This window comes from Aulostomus chinensis, chromosome 2, assembly GCF_037954235.1.
Source record: "Aulostomus chinensis isolate RoL2024-O1b breed Wild chromosome 2, RoL_Achi_v1.0, whole genome shotgun sequence".
Lineage (NCBI taxonomy): Eukaryota > Metazoa > Chordata > Actinopteri > Syngnathiformes > Aulostomidae > Aulostomus > Aulostomus chinensis.
In genome coordinates, this window is record NC_141321.1 from 9,695,709 (window position 1) to 9,708,577 (window position 12,869).

Below are 12,869 nucleotides of genomic sequence, written 5' to 3' on the forward strand. Positions count from 1 at the left end.
AGGGATGGAAGCTGCCAGCCAGCATTCCTGTGCCATTAGATAAGTTCGCTCACTGCAGCCTCCAGTTTCTGTGCAGTGCTGAAGTGGCATGCTGAGGTCACCAATGCATATTGAGGGGGATGGTGGGCCAATACACTCTTGAGGGCTGCTCCTAATCCCCTGAGGCCGTTTGGCTGATGATTTACTTTCAAAGCCTGCAAATTGACATTCTTTTAGAAAAAAGCTATGCTATTTTAAACAGCCTTCAGCAGTAGCTTGCACTATTTTGAAGTGTAGCGATAGCAGTTGCAGAAACCAAGGTGTACAGGGTTTTGGTTCAGTAATTTTATACAGATCTCTCTTATTGATGGTGACATTTCGCTGACAAACTGCTGCCAGATGAAGCGTATTTGGTTACTTACAGTAAAAACATATGACACAGAGCATTGTGTGATCTCCTAGAACTAAGTTTAGAGTTTAAATGTGAGGTCAGGTATCACCCTCAGAATAGGTCAGATTGTGTAGCTCATGCTGAGTGCTACCAAATTCACACTCGCCAAATGGCAACACAGAAGCGTCTAAGTGTGACAGATTGCAGCAATGCCAGTGAAGTCAAGGAGCTTTTCTTGCACAGGCTGTTACAGCCAGCTAAATGGAAGTGTTCAAACTAAATTGGATAAACTCAGGAGCTTTTTTACTTGTTTTTAAGAAGCTACAGTAGGAGATCCATACTCTCACCAAGGTTGTACATCTCTGAGCTGTGAAGTAAGATAGAGGACCGCAAAAAATAGTAACCTCCACATCGTTCTCCTTCAGGGAAATGTCCCGCATTGTGAGCTGGCTCATTTCAATGGGAAATGTGCTAGCAACCTCAGTGTGATCAGCTCTAAGACCCTCTGTCACACAGGTCAAACAGTACAGACTGCAATTGGTTGAGTTGGAAGTAATTTAGAAGATATCACTCAGCTTGACCGCTCTGTCTGACTGTGCCAAGAAAATGAAAGGAATCTGACTTTCTTGCATGTGAGACCCTTAAACAAAGATCAATACATTGATTCATAATCCTCCTCTAGCTCATGCAGTGAGGACAGTTGAATGCCAATCTCAATTGTGAGACATTCTCTGTCATTGGGAAGCAGACTGTGAAATCCACATGCTTTTCATTATTTTAATAGTTTTTAACTTTTTTCGCAGGCATGCTGGTGGTCAATGTTACCTGGAGGAACAAGACCTATGTGGGCACCCTGTTGGACTGCACACGGCATGACTGGGCCCCCCCTCGGTGAGTACATCTCCCTGTTTCTACCTGTGTGTTCTCATTTGCGAATGGTGGACAGCTTAGATTTAATTCACTGTGCACCAAGGACACTGTTACATCTCAGCTTGGCCGTGTATCCGAGGAAGCTCAGACTATATTAAGATAAACAGTTGTCACTGTTACAGAACCATATAAAACAAGTTGATCTCTGTAAAGTAACTTGAGGAACTATTTGTTTTAACAGATCCAAAAGTTGACTCTTTAGCATAGAGATGTTTGTTTCAGTAAGATTTATTGGAGATGCTTGGCAGCCCAGACAGAGAACACTGTATCCATCACAACAGCCATTTTCTGCCGTCTAATTTGAATTCTCTTTGAATCCTTGGAACTCGACACCACGAGCTGTCATGTAGACATCCTGGTTATTATCGCTGCGGTGTCTTGTAGCTCAATATGGGCTGAGCCTCAGAAAGGTGCAGGACACAACAATCCATCAAGCTTGAAAATAAGGCTGTGAGTTCATGGTTACATGAATCATTGATGGATCTTCTCCGTGCATTAATCAGCTGTTGTAGCTCAAGGATGTGCAGCCTTATGCAACAACTTGCCTTTAGTGCAGCTGAAACTCCAAGTCAGTAATCTTTAGCCAGTTTTAAACTGCCTGGTCAGGGCAGGATTTTTTTTTTTTAAAACCATTATTCTGTCTCACATTTAATATAAAACCCAAAGACAGAATGGAGGATATTGTTGCGCCATTAAATCAGCAGCAGTGGATGAATCAAAAGGGAGAAATGGCACGTCATCACATTATACACTGTTGTGTTCCAGACCGTGACTCTGACTGCTGGCATGCCAGCACTCACTCAAGCAGCATTATGGTGCCTTTGTTGGGTTCAGTGTAAACGAACAAGGCCGGGCATAACGAGGGGTCTTCTTAATGTCAGTTTAGGAATCTCTCTATAGAAAGAGCTTTTTTTCCAAGCCTGAGGAAACAGATTCATTGGCAAAAGGCTGATCTCCCAGGAGGGAGTAGGGGAAATTGAAAGCTGTTCCAACAAGCCAGATTGCAGAATCCAATTATTGGTCTGATAGCTTTTCCTCCACACTGTATAACACTGTCTGTTGCAAAGCTGCAATTTCTTAGATCAGTGTTTCAGGTGAGAGATAGAAATCACCATGAAACTTCCCCAGCTGGTTGCTTACATTCCCTCACATACCAGATAATTCCCTTTGTATCACAGCTTCTCTAAAGTTTTATTTAGAATTATGTAAATGACATATGAAATTAAAATGCACACATAATACTCGGGATAAAGCCAGACTCAAATTTCTTTTTTCATTTCAGGCAAAGGTTTTTACAGAAGGGCTTTTTAATATCTATCATTAAAGTGCGCACAAATGAGGTAGAACTATGATTTTCTGATGCTTCAACCTGCTGAGCAACACACTGGTGAAAACCCTGTGGCTCCAGGCTCAGTAAACACTTCAAAGCACTGGCAATAAAATGTTATTTCGTCGGAAAGACATCCCATTCAAATGACATAAGGTAGATTATGGGCCAGTGAGCTATCAAACCAAATAATTCATCCTCCTGAAACATTTTGATGACTTCGCCAGAACATTGTGGGATATAATATGTTGAATAAATAAATGTTACATGTTGAAAAAGAAATCTTCAAATAGATTCCGCGATGGTATAGGCCAATATAGGTTCCAGCAGTCAGCCACAAAAGTCCTAATCAGAGCCCTCTTAACAGTAATGGGGAATAGATGGTGGGACAAATGTCAAGATTAAGGCAGTACTAATGGAAAACAAGCTTTATCTATTTCACAATAAAAAGGTTCAGTAAAAAGTTTGCACAGTGGGTGAGGTTTGCCTGGCTGTATACAAGACATACGAAGATAGTCTTGAAGTGGCACAACTACATTAGGGACAGACCATTAATAATTCAGAAAGTATTGAAAGGGCTGAATATAAACTTGAGCTTGTAATGAGTCTAAATTCCTACCACTGTCAGACTGCGGATGTGCTCGCATCCCCCTGCTGAGGTTGAAATTGTTTGGAGACTCGTGGAGGAAGCTGTGAGTCACCAGCCCAGCGTTTCTCTTTGCCACAGACTGCTAACCTTCACTGCTCCACAGAAAAATAATTACAATACTGATACAGAGAGATGAGGTCGAGCAGCTATTTTAAGTATTTAAACGACCATATGTTTTGATTACAAATCCGCTGGAATGTTAACTGATGTCTTTTTAAACTATGTTTACATGTCATTCATGTGTGCTTAGTTTTCCGCATGATGGCAATGTACACAAACCTCATGTATAGCTTACCAACTTTAAATGTTTTATTTTTGAGTTTAGTTGGTTAGTAATTGACAAGATCCTTTTTTAAATCATAAATGACTGTTGACAGTCTTAAAATAATGTATAAGTTGCAGTGATGTCATGTGATTTGGGCATTTCCGATATCCATTACTATTACAGAGAGAATTAAAAGGTAAATATTTAGACATTAAGTCAATAAAATGTGCAACTGCTGCCTCTTTGAGGATCAACAGCAAGATTAAGCCATAGATTTGGTGCCGCACTGCCCCCAAAGTTAAATTACAGCTTCATTATTCCATCAACAGCACTTATTAATTTTTTCTTTTTTAAATGCATTTTGACAATTTTTAATAGATTGACAATCACCACATCAGGATCCACCACATCTAAGAATTCTTACCTGCCACCCTTAGTTTTTAAATATTTTAAACCATACTCCTCAATTCTTATTTGTATGGGAATTTTGTAATTAATAAGTAGATTAATTTGCGTATCAACATTTCCAGAAAATTAATTCTGGCTCAAAATAATCTACTCACTCTGCCTTTTTTGGAATTCTCTCCACTTCATAGGTTTTGTGAATCCCCTACTAGTGATTTGGAGATGAGGAATGGCCGTGGTCGGGGGAAACGAATGAGACCGAATAGCAACACTCCCATCAATGAGAACAGCAATTCATCGGACAACAAAGGCACCACTAACAACAAGACACGTGCTGCTTCTAACAGCAAGGGCCGACGGGGCAGCCAGACACCATCAGAGCGCCGCACTCCACCCAACAGCCACACAGAGGACATCAAGGCCAGCCCCTCATCAGCTGGGAAACGAAAGACCAAACCAGCTTCAGACATGGAGCCCAATTCCAGCTCAGAGGACACCAAAGGCAACAAACGCATGCGGACAAACTCCAACAGTGGAGGGGTGGGGCCAACAGGTCTCCTCATTCCTGCCATTAAGACTGAGCCACTTCCCCCTCCCCTTGATCGTAGCTGCCCTTCCCCTGTTCTTATTGACTGCCCACACCCCAACTGCAACAAAAAGTACAAGCACATCAATGGTCTCAAGTATCACCAAGCCCGTGCCCACAATGATGATGATTTAAAGTTGGATTTGGATGTAGACAGTGAATATGGAGAGGACTCAACACTTCACCCTGAACCCGGGAACTGCAATGGAGCATCTATTTCTCAGAAAGGATGCTTGTCTCCAGCACGTTCAGTCACTCCCAAAGGAAGGAACTTTGATGCTCAAAGTCCTTCTCCATCACCTGGCAAGTTTGGTTCAAAGCAGAGTAAAAAGAAAATTGCAGAGACAGATCCTGAAACAGGTACACCAATGGATGGATGTGAAGATGGGCCGTGCCTCACTGATGAGGCCAGTAATGACGGCATTGATGAAAAGAGAGGATCAGACAAGTCCAAAAAGGCTAACACTGGCACAAAGGCTGATAAAATGGCACAGAAAAATATGAAGTCACCACGGCCTGTGGGCCCTGGCTCTACAGCATCCCAACAGATGTACTCTTTTCCTCCAGGAAACCCCAATTCCTCCCCAGGACTTACCCCAATGATTCAAGGAATCCCCAAAAGTCCTCAAATGAAAGGCACACAGTCTAAACCCCCTGCCATTGGAGATACTGCTTCAAGTAGCTCCAAAGACAAGAAGAAGAAAGACAAGAAGAAAAAAGATGGAGTAAAAGAGGCTGACAGCCCCAAGCCTTCGGGAAAGGGAGGGAAGCTGGAAGAAGGAAAGCTGCCATACTCTGAACCTTCTGATCAAGGGAATAAGGGGGAAGGGCTTCTTAATGGTTCCTCAGACCCTCATCAAAGTCGCTTGGCCAGCATCAAGGCCGAGGCTGATAAGATCTACAGTTTTTCTGATAACGCGCCGAGCCCATCCATTGGTGTAGCCAGTCGGATAGATGGCAGTGGAATGCCACAACCTGTTACACCACTTCACATGGTGAACCAGAATGGTGCTGACAACTCCTCAGTGAAAACCCACAGCCCAGCATATTCAGACATCTCTGATGCTGGTGAGGATGGCGAAGGGAAACTAGAGAATGTCAAAGTCAGGACAGAGGACCAAGCCATTAGGGAAAGCGTCAAAAAGGCACTGTTTCCAAACCAGACACCCAACAAAGATTCCCCATACTATGCTGGCTATGAGACATATTACTCCCCCAATTATGTCAATCCCAGTCCTGGTGGACCCAATCCAGGCACACCAGTGGCTGAAGGTCAGGTTAAGATCAAAAGAGATGAGGATCAGGACCAGGGTGAGGAAAAAGTCAAGGTTGAGGTTCATGAGGACCGAAAACCTGACAGCAGTACCCCTACCCAGCAGCAACAGCCCTCAGTCATCCAACAGCGATCCAATATGTACATGCAACCTCTTTACTACAACCAGTACACATATGTCCCCCCATACGCATACCATCCTGACCAGGCCTACCATAACCACTTGATGAACACCAACCCAGCCTATCGACAACAGTATGAGGAGCGACAGCGTCAGATGGCAGAACAGCATCGTGCTGCCGAGAAAAAGTCTGACGCAGCCATAAAAGAGCGAGAAGCTTCTATGAAGGAGGATTGGAAGCAAAAGAGCCCAATGCCACCAAGTCTCTCCAAAGCCCCAAGTCAGTCTGATCTTGGAAAAACACCACAGTCCTCAAGCAAGTCCAGAGACTCGCCGTCTGAGCTTTCGTCCAAATCCATGGGGAGCATGAAGGGGGAGGACCCTAAGTCCCAGCAAGTTGAAGGTCTAAAAATGAAGCTGACAGAGGGGGGGCACCATGGAAAAGAAGACTCAAAGCAAGCACTGGAGTCAAGAGGTCAGGCTGGAATGGAGCAGGCCATGTGGTACAGACAGGTAAATGCTATTTTAGAATCCCTGTGGTAGAATACATGCTTGTGAACCTGTCAGAAGAGTGTTTTAATCTATTTAATCTAAATTATTATTTTTCCAACCATCAGCAGTACCCTGAGAGCCAGAAGGCCCAAGTGGAAGAGGAACACCAGCAACAACAACCTCGATGGAAAGATGAAAGGGACAGGGAACGGGAACGCGATCGTAAATTAAAGGATGATAGGCCCAGACCCAAGGACAGTCAAAGTGGGTCCAAGGAGGACGGCAAAGAAAGTACTGATCCCAGAATAAATTCTGAGGACCACCGGGCCATGAGCAAAGACTCTCGTTCGAATCCCCATTTGCAGTTCTCCTCACCACTAGCACAGCACCAGGGCTACATGCCCTACATGCATGGTTACCCCTATGGACAAGGTTATGACCCCAACCACCCTGGATACAGGGGCATGCCTTCAGTTATGATGCAGAACTACCCAGGTATGACATGGCATCACCTTTAAATGTATGGAAGGTTTTTATAGATCTTTTTTTTTTTTTTTTTAATGCAAAAGGCTCCGCTTGCCACTTATAAAGAATGATCTGTTTTGATTGACAACCATTGTAGAACTTGCTTCTGGCCCATATGTTTAGCTTGGTTTAAGTCCTGAGTATTTCAGACCAAAACTGGCCAGGCTACCATGACCACGTATTTACAGCAGTGATTTTTTGTTGACTGGAATTATGTTTAGGATGTTACAATATCAATTTGACTAAAAGGCAGGATAGCATAAAAAAAAAAACGTAGCGTCAGAGATTTGTCAGTGCAACGACAAGATGTCTACCCAAACTGTATCTTGCACTCTTATTGGGTTTAATGGAATTTTCAGCAATTTGACACAGCAATGTCAATATTTTATGAAATTGAGAAGCTGCTGGACTTTATACTGATCACTTAGTTGCACTTGTAGGGCTGTACGCACGCCTTAACCAATGTCTGCGTGAGAAGCCTTCATGAGATGTAGAGTCTTACTGGTACTCGCGTCCAGCCGTTTGAAAGGAAGTTACATAGGTCAGGTCTAAAGGTAGATTTTTCTTCTAAGTTGTTTGAAGAAAAAAAAAAAACAAACGACTTCTACTTGACCCATTTCCAGGTATACTAGAGGATGAAAGAAAGTTGGCAGAAGTGAAAAATATAACTGGTTGAATTTGTGTAGCAGTAAATAAATGCTAGGGGTTTCAGTCACACCAACAGGTCAGGTTCCTATGCTGTTCATAGCTTTCATAGCGTATCCGTGTAAGTGCAGCCAGTCCTGAATGAGATTGTTCTAGGCTCTGTTACTGCTATTGCCTAGATAGAACCACACCTGGAGGACAAAGAGATATATTATCCAGGGATCAATCGATGTGATTGAAAAACCACTTGAGACATTGGTATTAATATATAAACCTGATTTTTAGGTTCTTACCTACCTGGAGGCTACCCGTTTTCTCCATACGGCAGTAAAATAGCCGGAGGTGAGGAGGGCAGTGACAAATCTCGCGCTAGCCCTACTGTCACCAAAATGACTACAGACTCCAAAGCCCTGGATATCCTGCACCAGCACGCCAGCCAATACAAAAGCAAATCTCCTACAGTAGGCGACAAGCCACCGCATGACAGGGAGAGGGAGCAGGACAGAGGAGCTGGTGGAGATCGGGAAAGGGAGCGGGAAAGGGAGCGAGAAAGAGACGTGGACCGGCCACGTTCCTCGCCCTCCCAGCGCATCATGCCCTCTCACCACCACCTGGGATACCCCCTGCTCTCAGGACAATATGACCTGTCCTACACCACAGGTCAGTCCATCAAAGTCCAGAAATGTTTCAGTATAGAAACAACCCACACCGTACAATTCACTGTTAGTAGATGCACTGTGAAACTGTGGCTGACAACCGATTGACAATCATCTAAAGTAAGAAGTGAAATAGGAAATTCTCACTGATAGCTGGTAGCTATAGTTCTCTACATCAGCTCGTCAACAAGAAACCCCCCCCTTCCCCCAACACACACACACACCATGATGGAAGTGAGACCCGGTAAGACCCCCTTAGCTGGGGCCTTCCGAGAGGTGAACTGACAGCAGTGTTTTCTAGTCAGACGAATGCAGGTGGTAGACGCAGTGTTGAACACAACAACACACACAGAACCTCCAGCTAAAAACATCAAGGCACATTAGTTATGAGTGGTGACACAGATGTACAGTGTTGTGTAAGAACAGATCATTGTTTCTTTGTGCTGGGTTTATTTGATTCTAAGCGAAAAGAACACATTGCTCCACTCTCACTTAAACATTTATATTTCAGACTCGGATGCAGCAACCTGTAAAAAACAACACACACACACACAAAAATGCTGTCCAAACAAAGCCCTTCTTACTCTGCTGCAGTCAAGAACAATATGCAGTGCAGCATTTAGCCCCTCAGCTCATCCATCCTAAGTAGGTCCTCTGAGGACAAGAGGATCACAGTGTTGATAATAGAGACATGGAAGGAGGCTGCCAAACCAGAAAACCCTAGCAGCCTGCACTGACATCTAGTGGAGGAGTTGTGAAATTACTTTAGAACAATATAATCTGTAGTTTGCAGGCCAAGAAAATTGTGTGAGAGGGTTTTTTTTGTTGTTGTTTAATGGAGATGAATGGCTAAAGTGATAATAAACAGTGTTTTATTTCCCGTTCACAGGGAAACCTGACCGTCACACCTCAACCCTGCAAAGATTCATGTGACTGGCTCACATGAGAAGAGGATCTCCCAGGTGTTACTTTTAGACATCAGTTGAATGGTGTTTCTATCTATATTTTTAGTTCCTCCGCCTCAAGGCTTGGCGGATTGTCTTTTTTTTTTTTTTTTTTTGTTCGTTTTTTTCCTCCCATCGTTGATGAACCCCAAATTCTCAACCCTTGGACTGTAACAGGACTGAAATAACCCAGGTTCAAAGCCATCACTCTGCCCCATCATGCAGAGGAAACACCAACCCGCTGATTATCTAGTCTTTGCACTGTCAACAAATACAATGCAAAAAGAGACTATTGGACTGCCTGAGAAGCTTTTTTGTCATTTTGTTGTTGTTTTTGTTTTTGTTTTGTTTTTCTCTGACTGCATTGTTTTTTTGTCACACGCAGAATGAAATTGGCAGGGGTTTTGGGGGAGTTGGGTGGCTGATGGGAAAGGGGAGTCAGACTAAATTAAAGACAAACAGTGAATCATGTTGAGATGGTTCCAGCTTTGTCTGTGGCTTATTGTATGCCAGGAAGCAACAATATATCCTTAACTTGACAAACGTTTGGCTATATTTCTCGGGGAGAGGGGATATGGCTACAGCTGCTTTCTTCAGAGACTTGAGAGCCTGAGACTGAAGTTTTTGTTTCTCCATCGTCATCGTTACTTCCCATCTTCTTTGACGCCTCAGTTCTTGTTCCGGGGATGATGTCACCATGTATTAGCGAAGGGACCGCATACACCTCAACGGAAAATGATTCATGTTTGCTTCTGTCTGTTATTTTAGCCCAGTGATCATTGTGTTCATCTTTTAATGTGGAATGCTGGTGTTCGTGCATCTTCACTTGTCTTTACACTCACACACTCAACTGTGAAGCCGCATTAGCAAGCGATGGAGGCCCTTTCATCAACACTCATGGGGTGGGTGGGTGGGGTGGCTGGGGGGGTTGGTGATGAACTTTACGATTGTGTTTTGTTCTGTAAACAATGTGAAACTTCTCTGCTGTAATATAGACGTGTAGCCTTCATTCATAAATGTTTATATGTATCCCAGCACGCAACCGTCAGAGACCGTGTCACACAAGATCCAGCCTTGACATCATGTGATCAGATAGTTACTGTCGCGTCTTGTGGGCTTTTTTTTTGTTTGTTTTTTTCTTAAATCACTTGACCTCAACTTTTTCAGTGCACCACAACACACTCTGGCTGCAGACCTCACTGTCCACATTTAAGCCATTCAGTCACGCTTCATTTCAGTCGTTGCTCGGTGCTTCGCTTGCTGATGTGGCTTCACCATAACGTTCGTTGGTCTCAGTTAGGTTTCCCACTTGCGGCTTGCTTCAGAATCACACCCTGGACGTCATTCACTTGTTCAGTCGCTGCCCGTGGCGCCACGTCAGCCGAGTGGCATGTTGAACATAAGCAAAGAGCAAGAAAGGATGCAAACCTTTCTGCTCGACTAGAACAAACAGGACCCCACTCTGATGCAGAGAGTGAACCGCTGAGACACAAGCCTGACGCAAAAGTTAGGAGTCGACTCTGGGGGAAATGGGACCTTCATCACCACCCCAACTGAAGGAGTAGGAGGCACTGAGCCAGTGGAAAACATGCACATCGTTCTTGACTTTTAGATTTCACATTGATGGTGCCACTCTTGTGACCCGCTCACGTTAACTTCAAATTGACCCAAAAACTGTAAACATGGCGTGTTCCAACAGAGGTCCCTCTCGACTTTAAATTATTCAGATCTCTTATAGCTCAGGGGTTGTGAGTGGATTTCCATTCGGGTGCTATTTGCATTGATTTGAGAGGGCGTGTTTCTGGGTGAGAGCTCAGCTGGACGTGCTGTCCTCCGTGCAGGATGTCCCGTGGGTCTTCATGTTCCTCTACAGCATTATCATTTCAGCGGGACGTTGACCGAGGTGTCATTAAATGGAATAGTTTTTGGTTTTACATTCATATATCACGTTCCCTTGTGCCCCCCCCCTCCCCTCCCCTCCCCTCCCCTCCCCCATATGGTAGTGTATGAGATCTCACGTCTTGGATGTCCCACCGTGTTAGCTGTACAGCTCTTCATTTCGGGGTTCTTGGACATTCCAAGTAAAAAGGTTGCCAGTTTCCCACAAATTCTGCAAGTTTAGATTTTATTTTTTTTAATGCATTATAAAGAAGAATGGCTAACATGAATAAGCTGAATGTGGTGGTGTTTGATTCGTAATCTGTGAGGGTAACTAGGCAGCTGTGATGTTGTCTTTAAAGTCGGTGGGTTTTAGTACCAGCAGGCTGCGCTCATATAGTTTTATCAGACAATGGTTGTGACAAGTGCATTTGTTCTCTCAGAGAGTAGTAATGTTAGCCACGTGGAAACCCTATATACTAAAGTGTATGAAAAGCCAGAAAAGTCATGTTTGCTATCAACATATTGGAAAGTGCTTGGCTCTTGTATTTTGCAGGACTGTATTTGTTTCATGGTGAAGTATATTTATTGGCCAGCAGTCGTCTCAGTTGGTGCCTAGTTGAAAAATTCTTCTGTGAAAACACAGAGACACTTGCTCGTTTGTCCTTTCCTGACCCGCCCACTGTCACACAAGGACCCCGCCCCCCCACCCACCCACCCCTCCAAAGCACCAGCACTGGTGCTTGCAAGGATGTTTACAATGTCTTTTCAATTTACTTTCTGTGTAAGAAATTCAGAACTCTCCCCCCTCTCCTCCTCCTCCTCCTCCTCTCTCTCCCTCCCTTCAGGAGTTTGTGTAAAGTGTACATTACCATGGTTCTTTTTATACAATACTCTGTAACTTGCCTTTGTAAATTTGGGCTGGAAAAAAATAAATCTTTTTATGAGACAATCTCTCCTGGTGCCTGCTCCCTGGCTGCTGCTCCGTTGATGAATGAAATCGTCGCCTTTGTAACCCAACTATGCAAACGCCATTTGCTTCAGACCCAGTTTGTGCACCTCCCAAGAACCTGACAGCATTTTCCTCTGTGTGTGTGTGTGTGTGTGTGTGTGTGCGTGTGTTCCAAGTGTTGTCCGACTTGAATAGCTGATGCTGGAATACATCAGAATGTTGAGAGTGAACTGTGACACTTGGACCCAGAAGAGTTGAGACTGATGAACCCAGAGTCAATCACAACTGTACCGAATGTCAGATGTGAAACTGCTGACAGCCTGCAGAGGTTTAGTTTAACACTCCAACTGGACACGGACACACACAAATACACGTGAACAAAATACTGCCTCTTCATTCCACCCCCAAGCTCACCAGAGTGCAGCGAACCCTCGCTAGTTTGTAGCGCTGCTTTCAGGTGCTCGAGGCTCGTTGGGAATTCCCAGTACAGATGAGAGAGGTTGAAAGACAGAACAGACGAAGAAGTGTGAACGCCAGCCATTAGCAACTGCGCTTTAACACCCACTGAGCTGCTGGGGATGCAGGTGATGTGGGATCGTTGATATTGTTGAACCTCTGCCTCCCCCGTCTGAGCGGATTAAATACCCGAGACAAGGTAGCACTAGTTTAAGATATTCTCGTGTTTCGTTCTCGAACATTAAATGTTTCATGAAAGAATTCAATGTGTATTTGCAAGGCTAAAGAGGCTGTTGGACATTAATCATGCAGAAAAAGTGCTAAGCTAATCGTGGGGAAATTGAAACCAAGTGTCAGTGGTGTGGTTTCTTCCTGCATGTTTTGCATTTACGCTT

At 44.1% G+C, this 12,869-nt stretch overlaps 1 protein-coding gene across 2 annotated transcripts in view; it reads left to right on the plus strand.

Moving 5' to 3' along the window:
* Positions 1-12,010, plus strand: part of znf609b (zinc finger protein 609b) — an 83,736-nt gene extending 71,726 nt beyond the window's left edge. Inside the window, exons 4-8 of one of the 2 annotated variants that reach the window (XM_086226659.1) lie at positions 1,174-1,261; positions 4,138-6,439; positions 6,547-6,913; positions 7,874-8,248; positions 9,134-12,010. In XM_086226659.1, the coding sequence (XP_086082785.1) occupies positions 1,174-1,261; positions 4,138-6,439; positions 6,547-6,913; positions 7,874-8,248; positions 9,134-9,177 (3,176 nt within the window). In that variant the 3' untranslated portion in view covers positions 9,178-12,010. Of the gene's footprint in view, positions 1-1,173; positions 1,262-4,137; positions 6,440-6,543; positions 6,914-7,873; positions 8,249-9,133 lie in introns of both variants that reach the window. The other variant, XM_086226650.1, reaches the window with a different exon arrangement.
* The last annotated feature ends 859 nt before the right edge of the window (positions 12,011-12,869 follow it).